The sequence below is a fragment of the Panthera pardus genome, unplaced genomic scaffold (genome assembly GCF_024362965.1).
Source record: "Panthera pardus isolate Hobbes unplaced genomic scaffold, ASM2436296v1 HiC_scaffold_2, whole genome shotgun sequence".
Taxonomy (NCBI): Eukaryota; Metazoa; Chordata; class Mammalia; order Carnivora; family Felidae; genus Panthera; species Panthera pardus.
This window is the reverse complement of record NW_026526765.1, coordinates 71,427,212-71,448,628: the sequence shown is the minus strand read 5'-3', so window position 1 is coordinate 71,448,628 and position 21,417 is coordinate 71,427,212. Positions and strand designations below refer to the sequence as shown.

The 21,417-nt window shown below is 39.0% G+C and overlaps 1 protein-coding gene across 2 annotated transcripts in view; it reads right to left on the bottom strand.

The window, feature by feature from the left end:
* EFNA5 (ephrin A5) overlaps nt 1–21,417 on the bottom strand; it is a 274,737-nt gene that overhangs the window by 34,176 nt on the left and 219,144 nt on the right. For both annotated transcript variants that reach the window (XM_053907158.1, XM_053907157.1), the window contains exon 2: nt 12,386–12,678. In XM_053907158.1, the coding sequence (XP_053763133.1) occupies nt 12,386–12,678 (293 nt within the window). The remainder of the gene's footprint in view (nt 1–12,385; nt 12,679–21,417) is intronic.

Below are 21,417 nucleotides of genomic sequence, written 5' to 3'. Positions count from 1 at the left end.
ACATCACTTGTCATATATGGAAAAGAGCTAAAAGCATGAACAGTGGAGTCAGAATCCCTTTGGCTCAACTCAACTCTGGGCTCCACCACTCATGAGCCATGTGGTTTCCAGCAAGTTATTTGACCTTTCTGTGCTTCGGTTTCCTCACCGGTAAAATGAGAACTCTAACAGTGCCTAACACACAGTTGGGATAAAGTATGGATAAGACAAGATCTAAAAATGTGTGGGGATGGATAAGTGGCCACTCTCTGATAGCTATGATTATATAACCGGCCAGCATCTAGCCCTAAGGTAAATTATTTCAATGTATTTATATGATAAGGCCCAAATGAGTTTCCCCTTCAAAAACATGCTACTCCCTATTGCCTTCCAGATAAGTTCTAAATTCCTCCGAACAGAAGTAATGGCCCTCCCTGATCTGGCCCAATCTATCCAGTGGTATTTTTCAAATACTTCCCGTTCCAGTCGGACTTGTCTTTTCATTGATGCCAGGAGTCTGGCTGTTCTGATTTCCTTATCAGCAGAGTAGAGGCAGGTGAGAGAGGAAGTCCACGTGAGGCTCGTTCTCTGGTGCGCTGCTGGGTGGTCTCCCCATCCCTGGCAAGTGCCCCCCTGAACCGGTGCCACACCCTTGCCGTTTGAAACCCTGGAGCTGCCCACAGGTGCCGCGATTTCTGAACTTCGTTCTAAAGATGTTATTAATTCTCCAGGCAGCCCTTCTCCTCGTAGAATCCCTACTCCTTTTTCTTGGATGTGCAAAAATGTGTTCTAAAACTCCAAATTTGGGAAAAACTGGTGGATTTAAAAATAACAGCATCAAGCACAACTGGTAGTAATAATGGACACAGTAATTCGCTGCTGCTGTGCCGCTTACAAACAAGGTAAAGCAGTCCCCAACACGTCATATTAACAAGCTGAGATGTTGACACAGTTGGTCACAAGGCTTTGCAAGATATCCACCAATGCCTACGCTGTGCTATTGATTCTGTTAATCAGATTTAAGCCTCTGAAAAATGACTCAGAGTACCAAAGAGACGTACACTTTCAATAGTCTTGCTAATCATTACATGTTTTCATCACAGTTGAAGTAGGGAGGGTGAGTGACACACTTGATTCTGTATTCATGTTCTGACCCCACAAGCCACTCGATAGTGCTCTACTTTGTTTTGAAAACACATATGGCCCTAGTATGTATGCTGACATGAAAACATCCCTCTAGAGGTCACATGAGCCATTTTTAGAACTGGGTTTGCCTTCGTGTCGGTAGGACTTATGTAAAGACTTGCTAGGGATGCTTGAACTCAGTCTCATTTTAACTTCTTTTAAAATATGTATTATGAATTAAGTGAATAAAGAGCTGAGACTTGGGAGTCTAAGAGGGTCTGAACCCTGACTCTATTACTAACGATAGGATCTCAGGCAAGTTACTTAACCTCGCTCAGCCTGTTTCCTCATCTATACAATGGGGATAATAACAGTACCTACATCTTACGGATGAGAATACAACAAGGGAAAACAAGTCTAGTGCCTGGCACATAGTAAGCTCGCAATAAATGCTAAATCATTGTAATTATGATTATTAGAACTCCTACCTGTCAGTCAAGGTATGAGTAAGCCTTTAGCAAAAGGCTGCTTCTACAATAATAATTGCTCTGAACTAAACTTCATTGAAATCATTGCAATATTCATTATATGGTCTCGAAATGGAATCAACTGCCCAAAATATAAGCAAGACCTTTAAGCGATCTATTAAAAGTTAAAAATAAACTGCCTATTCATATTTTTGGCTTCAATTTTACACTCCTTGTTTAGATTTGTTCTTTAAAACTTAGGTTGAAAATAAAGCAAGAAGTTCTAAATTCAAAGTTGAGGGCCCACTGAAACTGTTAAAACACACAGGGAAACAGCATCCATTCAGATTTAGTCAGAGCCTGTGATAATGTACTTAAGGCAAAAATTAACTTGAAAAAATTTTTGTAAAAAAAAATTAGAAAAAGCAAATTCACATTAGAAACTAGACATTGGAGCTAATAAAAACTGGGCAAGTTTAAATTAAAAACAGTGTATATTCTCTATTAATGACTCAGAGACATGATTTGGTTTTAAAGATCTGGGGTAGAAAAGGGACTGCTAACTATAAACTAAAACTTAGCTAACCTTACTGTAGATCAAACTAGCTGGAAATATTGTACATCTCTGAAAATAGTACAATGAGAAGATAGTATTTCAATTTCTAACAATAATACACTGGCTGGCTATTCTCCAATTTGTGATATTTCACTTCTGGGGCTCAGAATGAATTAATATTTTGTAAAGCTTTAAATTTTAAAACCAAACCTGGATGTGGCATATATACTGAAGTTCTATTCCTGATATGAATTTTCTACCAACTGCCTAAAAATATTCGATGGTAAAGGAAGCCTGTTGCCGAAGTCCACACATTTCCCCTGTTAAACAGAGGTAAGCCATATCCCCAAGAAACTGTATTTCAAGCCCACAGGATACTCATGAACTAAAATAATGAATGATAATGCCTCGTTCCCTGCATTAATATTAAAGAAAAGAGAAAATAGAAAACTTTATAGCCACTATCAGCTCTCTGAACCATAAATCTCAAGTTTTGAGAATTGCTTCCCAAAAGGGTAGGGAGCGGGGGGGATGAGCTCTGAGAGCACTTTGGAGCCTAGAGATATTTTTTAGCAAGCCAGCAAAGCACTGACACAAATTTCTACATATCTCTGGCTGTGAAAAGTCTCATTTGTGGTGATTTATATTTCCTCATAAAGAACTCTGTAGATAATATAAGCCTGCTGTGAGGCTGTATGACAACTTTCAAACCAAGAGTTACATGACCATTCTGTTAAAATAGAGCAAGAACAGATGAGTGGGAAAATCTGTAGAAACAGTATTTCTTCTGACGAAAGGCCAAAATCTGGCTCTTCCATCATGCACCTTGGTCCGAGATTCACCTTTCGCTCTGTGTACATGTCTCCTGGATAACATTTTGGTCGTCTGTATGAGAAAGTATTATATATTTTTTTCCCCGAAGATTGACTAAGCGCATTTGGTGTGTGCGTGCTTGTGTAATTTACAACAAATGACACTTAGACATCATCACACTGGAGTTCAGTCGCCTTAATAAGTTACTAAGGGAAACACAGAGAATAGCATGCTGACAACCCAGAGTCAATGAAGTATAAACACTGTTATTCCAAGTGTCACTGGTGTGTTATTTCCATTTCTCCTGGCATCTGCTCTATGTAACGCTGCACATACACACAACACAGCAGCTCATTAAACTGTTTTCAGTTAACTCTGCGACCAAATTAGTACATTACATGTTTGTAAGGCTGAGAATTACTGCTATCCTGAGAAATTATACAATTAATCAGGTGCGTTATTTCTCTGGGAGATGTGGCCACTTCTGACATTTAGGGATTAAAAACAAACAAACAAACAAACAAACAACAACAAAAAACCCCAAATCCTTTCATTTGTTCCATGTCGGCATTTAGTCTCAGTGTGGTAAAAGGAAGCAAAAGGTGGCATAATTCCTTCCTCCCCCTTAGGAGGTCAGACTCTCCCTGTTCCCCCAGTCTCGTAATAGCACAAATAAAAATTATTGTTTTTGAACTTCTTATCTGAGTGTCACAGCCTTTGAAAACTTCAAACAATGCAAAGAGTACTTACGAGTCTTTAGTGTCTTACTGCTTATACCATGAATTTCCATCAAGCCCCAATTATTCAACAGCTTTTAAGCTCCCTTTGCGAACTTTAAGGCGACTCCCAAAGTCAAAACCTATTAAGCAGGGATGTTAGTTCCAGCTTCCTTTTCCACAGACCTGGCATTTACTTCTCTGATTCTAACAGTGCTTCATCTTTTAGGCAAGTCATTTACCAGGACATGCGTTTCTTTTAAAAATCCTCCCCACCTGACCAAATAATACTGCCAAATTTTTAAAAACAATAAATTGTTCTAAAACATCCTATGCTCCTATTAATTGCCCCCTCCACCTTTGGTTCTACTCAGACTATGTGAAACATGGGTCAAGCATCCACAATCCAACCAGGCCTGAGCTGATGCCAAGCATTCTTGTTCAGAAGGTTAACAGGGCACCTGGCAATAAACAACCGTTTTCGTGAGAGGAACGCACAATTAACATAGAAAAATATCCTGAAGTCTCTCAATATCCTCTTTTATGTTCTTTATTTAACCTTCATTTAAGAGCCCTTGAAATCCATTCATGCTTTCCAAAAAGATGGCTAGGGACAACTTGAAACAGACACAATTCTCTGAACTCATTCTTTAAATAAAAAGGTGCATTCTTGCAGGTTCACTAAAGACCACTGAAGTACACAAAAGAAATAGAACAACTGTTTTCAGACACAAATCTGATGTGTTCTAGATGAACTTCCAGTGTCCAGGTGGACAGCAACTATTCCACTCACTGGATGTTCAAAAAAACCAAAACTTAAAAAAACAAAACAAAACAAAACAGAATAAAATCGATTTCAGTGACTAGGATATACTCTGTATATGAACAATTACCATTTGATGTTTGTGCCACATTCATGCTTTTCCACTTTAGCAAATATTAAAATGTGTCAATTTCCTAACACTGCCCTTCAACTCCTTTCTGTATTAATATAAATATGCCTTTCTCACTACTAAGTTTTGGGTTTACATATTAAAAAAATTATAAGAGGTGAACTAGTATTCGACCACAGTCCTGAAAATTCCAGTTATAAACCCCTTGAATCTCAGCTGATGTATATGCTATGGTATTTAATGCTAAAATAAGGCTCTAGTAATAAAAACAAGTTTTTAATAATAAAAGCAAAATGTGCGCGCGCACACACACACACACACACATTGAAGCAAATATTGAGTTGTTCATTTTAAGAAAGAACATGGTACTTACAGGTCACCTCCCCTGCAAGAGTAAAGACTAAGAAAGATGAAAAAGATTACCTCCTGCTTTGATAAATGTGCCACTTTGACACTCTTGTATTTCAGTAAGAACAACTCAGAAAAAAGGCAGATTGTTGTGAACTGACAGGACCAAAATAATTCTTAATGTCCATTACTAAGGTAAGCTGCTGAAAGACTGGATATCCAAAGGGGAATGAAGACTTCCTTAGGCATATGTAATCCTAGCATAATGTTCCTTCAGAATATAGAGCACAGACTTAAAATGTGAATCTTTCCTAGGCATTTGTGAAAATTTTTACTTAAGTATCAATGAGGGCTGTTCGAGGTGCAGTAACTTTTCAAAGGGCATACAAATTTTTGGACGTGGATTGTGGAAATCATTTTTTTGGTGGTCAACTGATCCTTTAAGAATATTTATTTTAGCCTTGGAAATAAGAAAGACTGTGATGATAAACTATTATTATATACCCATCTTACAGATGAAGAAAGTGAGGCTTAGTTACCCACAGACACATGGCTACTAGGAGTATAGGAAGATTCAAGGGCAAGGCTGCATTTACCAGAGTCTGTGCCTTTTTCTTTTAAAACCATGTTCTACTCTCCCCTTTGAGGTATCCTCATCATATGATCAAAAAACATTATTAAGAAGCCAGGGAAGGGTGCCTGGGGGCTCAGTTGGTTAAGCGTCAGACTTGATTTTGTCTCAGGTTATGACCTCATGGTTTGGGGAGTTCAAGCCCCGCAATGCACACTGTCGGCTCAGAGTCTGCTCGGGATTCTCCCTCTCTCTCTCTGCCTCTCCTCAGCTCATGCTCTGTCTCTCTGAAAAGAAATAAACTTTTAAAAAAAGTTGTGGAGAGCCTGGGTGGCTCAGTCTGTTAAGCTTCCAACTTTGGCTCAGGTCACGATCTTGTAATTCATGGGTTCGAGAGCCATGCCGGGCTCTGTGCTGACAGCTCAGAGCCTGGGGCCTGCTTCAGATTCTGTGTCTCCCTCTCTCTTTGCCCCTCCCCCACTTTCATTCTGTCTGTCTCCCTCTCGAAAGAAACAAAGAAAGAAAGAGAAATAAAAGGAAGAAAAGAAAAGAAAAGAAAAGAAAAGAAAAGAAAAGAAAAGAAAAGAAAAGGAAAGGAAAGGAAAGGAAAGAAAAAAGAAACCAGGGAATTGCGACAGTGGGTTCAGTAAAACCTACAGCTTCCAATTTATCTGTTTTTCTCATACATTAGCATGTAAGGAAAAAAAATTGTTTTTTTTGTCCTTGGTTTACTAATATGGCATTTATTCATTCAACAAATATTTATTGAACACCATTCTAGGTGCTATTTTCTATTTCTTACCAAAAATACACAGTTTTAAATCAATACTATGGTTAAGCAGATTCTCCACATTATGGAGAGTTTGCCTGATTTTAGCAACACTTCTAGAGACACTATTACTCTACGTTCCAAATACTTGACCTGCAAATAAGCTTTTGGAACATATCCACTTGGCAAGTGAAGGACTTTCTTTATGTTAATATTCTCTGGATTTACTGGATATTCTTTTATCTTTTAAAAGGACTGTCAATAACTGTACTGTACATCAAATGATTTCTGAAGCTGATCTTGATCACTCCTTTAAGATATCAGAATTTAGGTTACTTATATTGTCAGCTTTAAAAATTGTGTAGTGCACATTAAAACTGCCTCATAGCTTGAGGCTGTAAACTTTTAACTAAAGCACATAAAGCAAAGAATTAACAGTTTACCACCTGCACTCAAGGAGTTATAAACTGTGGGTTTAAGAATGATGCCCATAGTAACATAGACTGTCCCCATGATTTTCTTTTTAATTTTGAAAAATGTGTACACCAAAAAGACTGGAGCGAGAGTCTTCAGCTCCCTGAGTGTTCTTTTCATTGATGTTTTCAGGATTCTAACTTCAAAGAAATGGCCTTTGTAAGCTCTGCACTTCTATAACCCTATCAGTATGAAGGCTTACGACAAAAACAATACGCATGTACAAGTTTACTTGCCAGTGAGTTTAGGAAGAGTGTGTTCCCCAATAACCTCTCAGAAACTCCTGGATTCTGTCTGGGTGCTGTGACTATAAATCATCTTTTACTCGGAGTATCTTCTTTTAAAGACAATCAACTGTACCTTAGATGTGACAAATGCTAAAAGATTTCTTTCCCTTTTTAGTATCATATTCAGAAAATAACATTTGTCTTCTTTACTGTAGGTCTTGCATTAAAACTCATGCATTCCTGGGGTGCCTCGGTGGCTCAGTCGGTTAAGTGTCCAGCTCTTGGTTTTGGCTCAGGTCATGATCTCATGGTTCCTGAGATCAAGCCCTTAGTCAGACTCCACCCTGATGGTGTGGAGCCTGCTTGGGATTCTCTCTCTCTCTCCGCCTCTCTCTGTCCCTCCCTGCTCACTCTCTCTCCAAATAAATAAAAAAAAAAAAAAAAAAGAAAGAAACTCACTCATTTCTAAATTAAGTGTGCAATCATGCATGATTCAATCTAGAGGCTGAATATTCACTGGATTTAATAAGAATTTATTTGACCCAAATGCTGGGTCAGAAAGTTATCATATTAAAAGGGTCACCCATCTGGGAAGATACAGCTGAAATATTATTTGGAGATGGATGAGTATTCTTTGGAGAGCAGAAAATGCATACGCGTGTTTAAAAAAAATCTATCTTGCTACTATCTGAGTTGGGATTTCCAGCAGAGTTTATAAAGTAAAATTCTCTCAACAGTAAGGCTCACTGATTTTAACCTTTAAAAAAATACAAAGTAAAGTATGTTTTTGCTTTTTAAGCATATGAGACCTAGGACTATATCTCTCCTTCCTTTTAGTTGTTTATTCACTGAATTTCCTCTCAGATCAGTCACTTCTTATCTGTGTGAACCTTTCTCAAGTTACCTAACTTCTCTGTGCCTCTGTTTTTTTGGCTGTAAAATGGGAAAGAAGAACAGTATCTCATCGTGCTTTTCTGAGAACTGCAGGGGTTTAGAACAGTGCTTGGAATAGAGTAAGTGCTCTGTAAACAGTGGTGACCTTTACTTACTGAACATCTACTATGTGCCAAACAATGTAATGCAGGGCACAGAGCAGGCATAGCCATGAACAAACAACCATAAGTACATAATGTCAGGCGTGAGGAGTGCTTGAGGGAAAATAAAGCAGGGTAAGAATGTAGAGAATTATGGAGATGTTATCTTTATATAGGGAGATCAGAATGCCTCTCTGATAAAGGAGTTTTTTTTTTTTTTTTTTAGTGCAGACCTAAAGAAAGTGAGAGTAAGGGATGTGGATGCTGGAGCAATAAGAACCCCAGGCAGACAGAAGATAAAGTGCCAAGGCCCTCCTATGGAGCCTGAGGGAGGCCACTAGACAGGAAGGAGGGAGGGGGTGGGAGTGGTGGTGGTGGTGGGGGCTGGAGTGGAGACCATCAGGCGCAGTGAGAGCACAAGAAGTCCAAGAGGCGAGGGTGGGGACGAGAAGGGTGCCTGCCATGGAGGACCTTGTTAGTCAGGCTGGAGACTCAGGATTTTTGTCTTGCTGAGGTAGAAAGTCACTCTGGAGGGCTCTGACAGAGCAGCAACATGAGTGGGGAAAGCAGGAGCCTGCTGCACTAGTTGAAACCACAGCTGATGGTGACTTGGATAGGTTGGCAGGGGTGAACAAGTTCAATAATGCTAATATGTGTCTCCACCCTGGATTTCCCCTACAGATGCTCCTTTAACTGGCATTTATTGAACACCTACTAAGTAAGGCATTGGGCTGAGACATTTTATAGGGGTTATTTCTTACAGTGATGTACAGATCCTTAGATAAAATATAGTAAGATTAGGATATTAGAGCTCCAAGGAATGTTAAAAATCATCTATTCCAACTACATTATTTTGCAGCCGTGGAATTAGAAATTCAGAGAGATTGAATGATTTACCCAAGATCATACAGTTAGTTAGGTCAAGAGAATGGCCCAGGACTCAGTTTTCCTTACTGTACAAAAGAGAACTTTCAAAATTAGTCTCTTACTGACTTACAAAAATAACTTAAAGTGCCTTATTTAACTTATTTCCCTTTGCTTCTTCTGATTTAAAAATAACAGCAGCAAAACTTTTTTCAAACTTGTTCTCATTAGGTTAATATTTATGAGAATCATTTTTAAAATGAATACTTCTGAAGTTTCTAAAATAACTCTTTGCCTTAGGAAATCTATATAAATGACTATCGCCATAATCTATTGACTGGCAGTTCTGCAAATCTATCATGGATAGAAAGACCACTGACTTTCTGTAATTACTTTAGTATGCCAATCTCTTACCAAAATAACTTCTGTAGATTAAAAACAGTATTTGTCATATTCCAGAATGGGCTCAGTCTGCCTTCGCATAATTAGCCACTGTAATAACTTCATAATACAGCCTATTCCCAAGGAAAGAAGGACATAGCATAGAGTCAGTCTTGGGACAAATAAAGGATTTAGGACAGTGAAGGACATTTTATTTCTAGAGTAAGCAGGAAATTTCATATACTTCCAACGACTTTATTTTCTTGATTTTGTATAACTCACAGACATTAAGAAAGAAAGAAATGTTACTGAGGATAAAGTAGAACTTGATAGGAATGTTCTGAATTGTGTCTTCTCTGAGTAAGTGATGAGTAGATATCCTAGTATGAAATACATGCTCTTTTCTTCCCCCCAAGGCCAAGTATATCTGAATTTTGGTTCTCACCACTACACTCAACCCTCCCTCTAGCACCACCTTAAAGCAGGACTGCCAAAAGGCTACAGCTTTCTTTTTCCTTTTGGAAAACTTGTTAAAGATTTTAAGCCCTGGAGGATCTGAAATATAACCCCGATCCAGGGAAGAACATTCTAGAAAACTGACCGGTGGGTAGTCAGGCTTGTTCCCGAGATGGGCAACAGAGTTTCTTGTAAGGTAATAAGTGTGAAAAGAGCCATTTCCCAATCATCTTGTTCATTCCATGCATATTAGGAGAGAGGAAAATTCAACTGAGGGCCAATTGTCCCCTAAGAATCCTTTAGTTTAATTATGACCACAGTAGATTAAACGTCTGTATGACATCCGCGTTAGCTCCGCCGCTCCTGCTCTTGGCAGTGAAGAAAAGAAACACTTTCACTACTAAAAAGACAGGGAAGCATGCTCTTGTGGTTCTAAAACATGGTTGAAAATTCAATTTAACTGACTACGAGGCCAGTGTGCTTCTTATAAATGAACATCTCTTTGCTGCTAATTTTGTGCTATTTTACCTTTCATTAAAAAAAGTAATTCAGGTTAAACTCAGCTGAACAGCAAAAAGCTCTTGATATTTTGAAGCATTTTGGAACAATTACTTTGACAGGAGCCCTTGACAGTTAAATGACTCCGTTAAATGAATGTTATAGAAGACACATAATGATTTTTAGTGAAATATTGAATTTAACCACAAATGAGGAAAAACCAGTCATAAGCACTATGGGTATATTTGAATAATAACATCTTGCTTATGAACCTCAATGGATTCTATAATTTCTAATAATCATGCAATCAACTAGTTAGCTGGTATGTTTCCTATCTCAGTGCTCTCAATTTAGTTTTGGTTTTTGTTGTGGTGTTTTAATCTGAGAAATCAATGTGTAAATTTTGGAAATGGCAGTAAGTTCCTCTTCCATCAGTAGGATATTTTAGAAGTAGGCAATTAATGATTGCCATCCTGCCAGTTAAGTCTTCCTCTTTCCTTTTTTCCATTTGCTGAATGAGATTCTTTCACAAAGTAAAAAATGAGGAAAAGGCAAGAGCCTGCTGCCTGAGAATGTATGAATTCACTGGCTGCCAGTGTTTCCTCCATCCGTGGGACTCCAATATTCCTTTTCTTATTTTATGGATCGAATGTGAGATAGTATCAAGCCTTTTACGTGTTTTCTCATGACTAATGACCAAAATATGTACTGAAATAATAAAACTGGTACTGTTCAATTTCCTTTTTAAATTCAATCTCAATATAAGTGGGAGTGCCCGTGTATGGTGGTGAAATCCAGCTCATTATAAAATTCTGTTTTCTGGAGAAGAGAAACTAGAAATCCTTGCAGACTGAAAAAACCATGTGGGTGAAGGGTCTGTGGGGACATTCAGGTTGAAGAAACGAGTCGAAAAAACAGTAATGTTTTTGTCTTGTTTGTCTGGCAAAGAGTGGTGAAAAGTCAACGCCAAGCATCCTGGGTAGTATTGCCTAGATCTCTACACGCTATGTGCAGCCACACTTCTGGATTCTTTCAAGCACGTGAGTTACATGTACCCACGTACCCACTGCTGCCTGCATTTACCTTCATACAGCAACTGCCTGTTTACATCTACTCCCCAGCAGATGGTCACTCCCTCAGGACAGGCGTGTCTTTTGATCTTGCATCCCCCAACATTTCTGAGCCACAATAAGTTGTTCAATAAATGTACTTTTGAACAAGAAACGTTGAACTCCTTCAGCTGATACTGAAAATACTTGGAAAAGGCCATATAGTTTCAATATGTGACACGAGTCAAGTCCATACATACAGCATGCTGACTAAATTAAGTATTACTTGTAAGCATACTAACTCAGAGTGTGGTTCACAGACCAGTAGCATCACGTCACATGGGAGCTTTATAAATATGTAATCTTGGTCCCCGTGGCAGACCACCTCAATCAGATCTGCCTTATACCAAGATGCCCAGATGACTTATGCACAGTGAAGTATGAGAAGCCTTTACTTAGCATATATGACCAGTACGATGCCTGAAGAAGTGATGGTGTCCACTGTGGACAAGAACCAAGGCCACGGCAAGATGAAAACTACAGAGGTCAGCTTGAGAAACTTTTAGAGCTCTCTCAGGACAGAGGCACAGGTGGGAAACTCACTTATACCAGTTCCTTTGGAACTTTCTCCATACTCTTCACGCTTTTTCCTGTTTAAAGACACAGCTGCTCTTAATAATTGTCTTTTCTCCTTGGTGCAAAGATAGTATTTATCGCCAGCATGCTGACATTTGCAGGAGTTTTGGCTTTCTCCACTGCAAGTGTGGATGATTGAAAGGATATTGCTGACACCTGAATAAGAAATCCAATGACTCCAAGCTATGTAAATTTAATTATTTCCTTTAATTTTTTTTTTCAGGAATCTCTTTTTATTTTCCTCAGCTTTGGAGAAGTCCTAGCAATTTTCATTTAAAAGAAATACAAGTCAGCAGTGGTTCACTGAACAGGCTGACACGCAATTTCATAGGGGGAGAGGAGCTGTGTCTTTAATCTAATTTGTGCTCTCAATTCCCAGCTAATGTATCTAGGGATCCTGATGTATGCATTTACAAGGAGACATCTGTAATGCAGAGTCCAACTCTCTGCAATTCTCTGAAACATGGGTAAAAAATTAGTCTGGGTTCTTGTAGCTGCCCTCCAACACAATAAATCTTGATATACTCACAGATGTAGAAATATTCCCGGCCTGGCCTGAATTCAAATCCTAGAGAAAAGGGTGTGAAGAGCTGGAATTTTTCAGAGAACTTCAGTGGTCCATTTGGAGAGTGAGGCCGGTTACATTCCCATCTCTTGAACCCCTTGGAAGTATGGTCGCAGGCACTGTAGCCATCAAAGTTCACCATGTAGAGGACATAACGCTCAGTCTTATCTTCTGGGACCGAGTCCTCATAGTGAGGGCAGAAAACATCCAGGTAGTCATTGATACAGACGTCGATGTGGTAGTCACCCCTCTGGAATCTGTTGGAAGAAGAAGAGAAAGATGAGATTATTCATAAGGAAAAGACTTTCTGCTTGGAATCAGTGGTGGAATAACTTTAATCATGCTGGTGCTAAGAGATTTATTATAATAAGTTTTTATTGCAGCCCATTATGATTCAGGATATGTTTCTATTCCAAATACAAGCAACAACAATTTTACAGAGGAATTCTATTACGTTTGTTTCAAAACATGCTGAAAATGGAACTCTTCACATTCATCTTAAGTAGTTAAGATACTGACTTGCTGTTTTCCTTTCATTCTTAAAATCACATATACTGAAGCAAAGTTTTGATATTTCAAAATAGTGTTTCATTTGATGAGTGTTTTTGAATGAATGAATAAGTCATTTAAAGAACAAATGAATGACTGAATTGGTTTTGCTATAATTGCTACCATTCTCAATTTTCTATGCAAATGTAGAGAACTAGAGTTATCAAACTGAGAGAATTAGGACCATAAAATTTAAAGGTTGGAAAGAAAAGTCCTAGGACACTTCCCCATTAGAGGGAAATAAAAATCTAAGGCATAATGTCAAAGCAGTGAGTGACTGAGCTTGACCAGGAATGGTGACTTCAGGTCCTAATCAGCTGTTTCCATTAGTGAATCTGCTTACGTCACAAACTCATTTCAGCTCATCTCTTTTGATGCCCCATCCCTTTCTATATTAAGAAAATGAAAACCAGCTAAATCAAATCATCTTCCTCCCCTTCCCCTCCATTTCTTTTAACTTTATAGGTTGTGTCCTAGGGCTGGACTGACGACACAGATGAACACAGCAAACCCAGGACCACTTCCATCCTGAAATAGTTAAAATAACACACACACACACACACACACACACACACACACACACACACACCTCACCTTACACACTGCACTGTTTCAACTCTTACCTTACAAAAATTTTGCTTATTTGTGTTAACTAATATGTCTTTCCTGATTGGATGAAGAGATTTCTCAGGAACTAATGATGTGTGAAACAGGAATTGTTACGTATACCGCTTTCTAAAGTCAGCACAGAAAAGTCTACAAAACCCCTCTGTTTTTAGCTAGTGAGGAAATTCTCTGAGGCCTTAGAAGATTCATCATAAAACTATGTTACTGCTGAAAGACAAGCTGAAAGACAAGCACCCATCAAGCCATGTAGTCTTCAAGTCAGATGGTCTCAGTGTAAACATGTCAGTGAGCTGGTCTACTCCATTTTTGGACACGCCTACATTTTAGCCAGTTTCCTCGTATATGGAGCATCAATTTGCTTCTGTGTAATTTCTATCCAGTGATCCTACTCCCACTGCCTGACATCGCCAAGAACAAATCTAATTCCTCTTCTACCAGGCACTCCATAAAACATTTGGACGTGTCAACTAGGTCTCTGTATCTTCCTTTCTCACTACGTGAAAATCCTGACTTGTTTGGTTATTTCTGTTCCCAGGCTCCTCACATTCTAGTTTCTCAACTCTCCTTATGCTCTCTAGTTTCCCAGTGTCCCCTTAAAATGTAGCCCCCAAACACAACAGACACCTCCAACAGGCTGTTTTGACCAGCATTCAGCCCAGGAGATATATTACCACCTTCACTCTGGATACTACACATTCATTGAAGAAGCTGAGATTCCTTTCTAAAATGCAACGTGATCAAAGTGGACACTACTCATTTTAGTGAGTAGACCTCAATTTAAGGACTGGATTGCTGCTGGTAGGGTGGGGGAGTCATAAACCGTCTGACCCTCAGTTTCCTCATATGTGAACTGGAACAATCATGAGAATCTGCCTCGCTAACCTCACACAACTGCTTCAAGTCTCCGATGATGAAACATCTAAAAAGCACCATGTGAATGTGCAGCACTATTATCAATATATTAAAGCATATTAAAATCGATAACTAACACAATACTAACTCTTAAGCAACATCAGTAAATGTATATGACAACACCAACGATAATCCCCGTGTCCCTTTTTAAAAATAATATAAAAATCCTACATTCTGTCCTCACATATCAAATGATCCACAGAAACTTCCATTTGATCAATGCTTTTGAAAAGCAGCATGCTGATTTATACGAGGAGAATAAGGAAAGATGATCAGATCACTTTTTCTGTTAGAGGGTCTCAAAATGCATAAACATTTAAAAAAAAAACCCACTTGGAAGTATTTATTTCTTTATATTTACAATGATCACGGAACTAGGTTTACTCTTTCTTCATTACTGGCAGACGATGATTTGTCAAGATGCAAGGAAAGCCTGTGTTGCTTTTAAAAGATTTCTGAACATCAAGGTAACATCACTGCCAAAGTACAAAGAAAAGACACTGCCACGTTCAGATAAAAGGGTGCTGGGATATGAATCATCAGCACTCAAAGTAGCCTGACAGTTCTGGCTGAGAGCCAGGCAAGAAATGCAGCAGGAGGCAATGCCCAGATGCACTTTATATTATTATATTATTATTATAGATTTTAGAGACATTCAAGGGGGAAGTTTTTCCTTCCCCCAAGTGTCACTCATTTGAGCTTCTACTGGCACTTGACACTGCTTAAAAGTGTAGGAAAAAAAAAATTAAAACTGCCACTGTCCAGACTCATTTGTTTATTGCTTTATTCTACAAATTGTCATGACTTTTTTGATGCCCTGAGTTTACTTTCCCTTTTCCGACTTTTCTCCCCGTTAATGCTGCTTAAGTTTCAATAAAACAAGCCATGAAATTGAAGACACATTTCATACTGGGTTGACCTTTTCCCTTTCTGATGACATTATACTCTGTGTGGGGTGTTCAATGAGTCACTGTGAAGCCTATCTTGAGTATGTGATCACCCCAGCGGTTAGTAGTTCTACCCCTCTATCCACATGACAAAGATGATGAGTCACCATAGAATCAACTTATGCTTCTGTTTCACATCTTCAATTTGTATAAATTAGTTTAATAATGTAATTTCCCCCCCAAATGGACAATATAAATATAAAAACATCAATAAACAAAAACTCATAAAAGGCATTTCTATAATATACCCAAGTACGATCCAAAGAAAAGTTTAGGGTTAGATAGGGAAAGATATTACCCCAAATCATGCTCTTTGGCTACAAAGTAGTACTGGACCATTCTTTTTGGGCCTTACTGTGAAAAGGCACATATGTATAGCTAATATAATTGTTTATTATGTTATATTCATTATCTCGATTTAATCTCCATCATAAATCCTAAAGAACACTATACTATTGGTACTCCCGCTTAAAAATGAGGATACTGAGACCGAGAAGTTAAGCAATGTGCTCAATGTCACCCAACTAGTAAATCATGGAGGCAGAAGTCAAGCCCAAGCATTGAGACCTCACTCAGAACTGAAGTTCTTTATTATTCTACTTCCAGAGAGAGTAAATTGCTCAAGTTCTTAGGTCAACCCTTTATTCCCCCAGAAAGGCAGTTCTAATTCTTGATGGGGTTTCAGTTCTCTCCTTCATTCACTGATGCAACAAACACTTGCTGCATCCAGGATATGCTGTGTTATGGCTTTACATGTGTTGTTATATGAAATCCTTATTAGGTAGTTACAATTAGTTTTATTTGAACAATGAGGAAATGACACTCAGGTTGTTATCCTCTTAGATCATTTTTCCCCCCCACAGGAAATAAGCAGCAGAGTTAGGATTTCAACCCATATCTTATCTGGCCCTGAAGTAAATTCTCTTTCCTGCTAAATGCAATGGTTCCAAAGTTTTACCAGTTGTTGTAATTCCCCTGACCTGAAGGAGCCCTTTTAAGGGTTTTGGTGCCATTGGGTTCCCTTATGTTTACATTGATCTTCTAGGGAAGTCTGCTGCAAGGTGTGCTGGCCCTGCTCCCTCCCCACTCCATTGGTCCCAAACTCCTAAACTGAAGGGTGTGTCAGCATCCAGAATACATCTCAGGTCGCAGGGTTAGCTCCTGACCTGTGTATACCAGTCTGTTCTTTGATAGAAGAAAGTGTTATTAAGCTCAGTAGCTGCTGACATAAAGGCATCTTTTTTCCCCCCATCAGGAAACAGCTTTCATGAGCTTTAGTTCCTATTAAAAGAGCAAATTCAAACCTAGGAAGAATGATTCCACATGACAATATTTACAAATGTCATGGGCGGCACGGCCACCACTTTAAACGCACTGATAAATTTCTTGGAAATTTTCTTGTAAAGGTCTCCCCTTTATTCCTTTTCTTTAATTCCATCCACTCTATCTGTGGTGCTCTTCCTCTCTGAAATCATTGCATATTATGAGGCGTAAGAATTTCTGGCTCCACACCAACAAGCCAGCAATAATTACAATACAATCTCTACTAAATTATCACAGTGGCTTACAATGTAAAAGCATGCACCGCTACCACACTTAGAAAAGTGATTACGTTTGAGTAATATGATTACTGCCCTGTGTTCTCATAATACAAAAGTCTCAAATACCAGGAAACATCTTGTATGCATAGAAAGACAGCCCTTGTTCGCCACTGAGTTGCACTGCTACAGGGCCAGGGTTCCACTTAACATACAATATATATATATATACCCTGTTGTGGCAAAAATACATTATATACATTTGCCAAAATTGGACAGTAGGCTGGTTAAGAATCAATGTCATATATATGTGTATATATATATATATATATATATGTATGTATATATGTCACATATATATGTGATATATGTCATATGTGACATATATGTATGTATATATGTCACATATATATGTGATATATGTCATATGTGACATATATATATAATGAAAGGGTCATTCTAGTTAATTAAAAGAAGGAAAATTCAGTATGGCAACTAGTTCTTTTTTTATCAACTCAATTACTAAACATGAGTTATGCACTTTATGGTAGGTCTTGATGTCCCAGAAGCTGCCTGAAAGGTTGGATATAAAAAGCACATTTCACAGCTATTGATAGCAAAAGTAACAACTGAAGATGGGATTTCAACTAGAAGGTCTATTTGCAGACATGTGTGTCTTAGTTTGTCTTCAGTGTTTATCTTCAGTGTTTACCTGATGACATGCCACAGCTAACCGTAGTTTTGTTTTTTTTTTAATTTTTTTTAACGTTTATTTATTTTTGAGACAGAGAGAGACAGAGCATGAATGGGGGGGGTCAGAGAGAGAGAGACACACAGAATCTGAAACAGGCTCCAGGCTCTGAGCAGTCAGCACAGAGCCCGACGCGGGGCTCGAACTCACGGACCGCGAGATTGTGACCTGAGCCAAAGTCGGCCGCTTAACTGACTGAGCCACCCAGGCGCCCCATCCGTAGTTTTGATTATACCTTTAGCACTATTGTTAATATCCCTCTCCTTATTTAACTCGTCTACAGAGAGTGATTCATGACTTGGACTCAAACGAAATAAAGACACAGATAAGGAACAGTCAACAATTTGCTTTTTCATTTAAGTTATCAACAGTGCCCCGGCTTTGTCCCCAGACAGGGACCAAACATTGCTTCCTGACCAGAGTCAGCAAGAACCATGAAGACTTCCCTCGTTCTAACTAAAGAATTCATCTGCAGACTGAAAGAAGCGCCATCTAGTACTTGAATACTCTGGTCCTTTACCAACTTCAAATGGAAGGCCTCCACTTACTCTGACGCGGTCCTTGGTTCCTCTCCACTCTGGTAAGTAGATGTGCCCCTAGCTTTCTTTCTCAGTGGATGGTTCCTCATGCCATTGACCTTACGTCCTCCTCTGCCCCATATGCTCGTGTACGGTGGATACTGACAGCTGGGAGGGCTAACCGCGAAGGGCACGTGGGCAGCGCCCCGGGGTTTCGGGCTGCAAAGGAGCAGCACGGTAACCATCCTTCTTTGAGCTCCTCTTTAGCCCCTTTCCCCTGCGGTGTGCCTCCTCTCCCTCCTTCCTCATCTGCTAAAGCCAAGATGCATTTCATTTTAGTAACTGGAAAAGGAAGGGTATGGTGCATATTTAAAACATTCTAAATTGGCCTTTAGCATATGTTGCTGGCACAGCAGAGAGCCTGCTTCCAGGGAAATATGTACTGAGGTATTTTATCAAGCAGCTCCTGAGTGAAGTTTCTTCACTCCATAAATATAGAAACAGCATTTCTGAAAGGAGACAGAGTAGTTATTAGAGGTTAGGAAGCTGTGAGACACTTTTATCCCCTTTTCATGTAGTGTTTTAAAGGATTCAGTAATGAAAATGTTATTTCTCATGAACTGGATAGTTGATTATTACATTTTAAATGCATTTTAATCTGTCAAAGGGGTGATTGTCTTAATGTTCCTATTTGAACAGAACTACAATGTCACTTCTTTAATTACAAGGCAACTTAATGTATTACATTCTGAAATTGAAATGTAAAAGAAGGATATGATTTATGGTCAAAGATTAAGGAAATTTATCAGCTTAGGGTTCCTCCCAAATTTTGAACTAAATCTAGAGTGAATATATCTTGGCAGCACGGTCTTTTGACTCTACTCTTATTGATTTAAAGGCTAATTTCAGAGTAAGATGTCTCTTCTTAACCAGAAGAATTTCTCATTTGTCCTGGAAGTCCTAATGGGCCCTCGACAGACATGGGGTTTGGTTTATAAACACGTTTCGTGAGGAGATGGGCAGGATGGCAGTCTCTGTCGCAAACATGTCTCTCCTTGTCTCCTTCTGTTATTCTCTCAGCACAGAATGCAAGCCTTATGGCTTTCATATCCTGAGTCTGAAGATGCTCTTTTTGTTTTGTTTTGTTTTCCTGCAGAGGTTAGAGCATGAAATACAAACAGCAAATCAAACTTAGGGTAGATGAATAATAGCACCTGGGGGCTGAAGCAAGATTTGTTTTGCTGGTTTTTAATGTCTTCTTTCTCTCACGGGCTGAAACATGTCTGTCATCCGCATGCATTGGTAACTGACCTTCATTTTTGGCTCTGAGACGGAGTCCTGCACAGTTTCACCACTACCAGGCCAGCTGCTAAGGCTCAATGAAGTAAGTATGAATGAGGTTTGATGACCAAAACACATTTCAGGCAGTCCAATCCACTCTTTCAGGCTCTAGAACATACCAATCCCAACTAAAATTCCCAGAGAAGTGGAGATTTACAGGCTAAAAAATATTCAAGGATGAATTTCAGAAACGTTTCTTACTTATTTTTGCAGTTAAAGCACTGTATGCCATAACACATACACTTTTATCCAACGGAGCACAAGGTACTGACATAACAGTTAGAACCCGGCGCTGGTGTTCTATCTATCCATTAACATCAATTCCAATAAAGTTCTTATGCATGCATGTTTTGGTAATTATAAATTCTGCAGCATAAGAGCTTTGCCTTGAATTCAGTAACTGCTGGTGATGGGAATAAGATGTAATTTGCGTGGCCAGATATTTGGAATTCATTCGTGCTTTAGTACAGTAACCTGTCACCTTTTTTCTTTCCACGTGTGTACGTGGGTGTACATGTGCTTTAACAGCAAGCGGTTTAAAAATTTCACAAAACCTCTACTAGCTTTTGTTTGTTGCTTTTCTGCTACAAGTCACAACAGTCTGAATGACTTTTTACAATCGGTATCTCCCAAGAGTAACACCTGTTTCAAGTACAAGGCCCACAAAATCTTCTCTCCTCCAGTGTTTTAACTCATTTGGAGTTTGTTTTATTAGCTTGACTGAGGAGCTCCAAAGGAAACAAAGCATTAAATTGGCAGAGCCTAAATAAGACTTGCCTTCAAGAAGGGACTGGGAGCTTTGGGTGACAGTCTAATTGCTTCTAAGCCCCCAGAGCGGCCTCACGCATGGAGTAAGAATGTGTCAACATCAACAGGCTAAGTCAGCCAAAGAATTAACCAGGCAGAGTCCCACACACCCAACACACTGCAGATCACTAAAATGGCTTTCCAAAAGGGAGTAAAATAAAATAAAGAATCACAGTGTATGTCCTAACAGAGGTCATTTCCACAAAGCAAAACAGGCTCTTTCTTGACTCCTGCTGGTCTGGGGCTTCCTGACAAAGCTGCCCTTCGTGCCCTAAGTTATCCAGAGTTTTACATCATGTCAAGCGCACAGAACAGAGCACCTGCCACATAAACACGGGTCCAAAAGCAGATGCAGGAAATCAGTGAACAGGTTATCCAGCCGCTGTCCTAGGAGAACAGGATTAAACAAACTGATTCTGTTCAGGGGATGCAGGAGTCAATCAAACAAATAAGCCACCTGCCAAACTGCTTACATACAGGTAGCCCCTTTGTATCTTACGGGGATGGAGTTACCCAGTGGAATTTCAGGCTACTCCCAGTTTTAAGAGTAATTAACACTAATTAACAATAACCAAAGAGCTATAATAAATGTCATTTCTGTTAACCAATTCAAATAACGGTTTAGTGGTTCTTAAGTCCTGATATGCGAACAGTGAAATAAATATTTGTCTTCTGTCTTGATCATAACTTATGGGACATTTTACCATCAAAATCTAAAATCTGGCCCTGACTTTTCAAAAATTCAGGGTGGGGGACCCAAGACCTCTGTGGCAAGGAATTAATCTCTCTTATAAATTTATTGTTAGACAAACAAAAAACAAGCCAGTAAGAAAGAAAGGAAATAACACCTTCTTCTATGTTTGATCTGCACACTGCAAGAGGAGGCATATATTTGGTAATACTAGGGCAAAACACTAATAATAATAGTGTTTCATATAAAGCTTTAGGATGCAAAGCAAACATTGTTGCTGGTCCTATGCAAATTGGCATGGGAGAAGCAGTTACT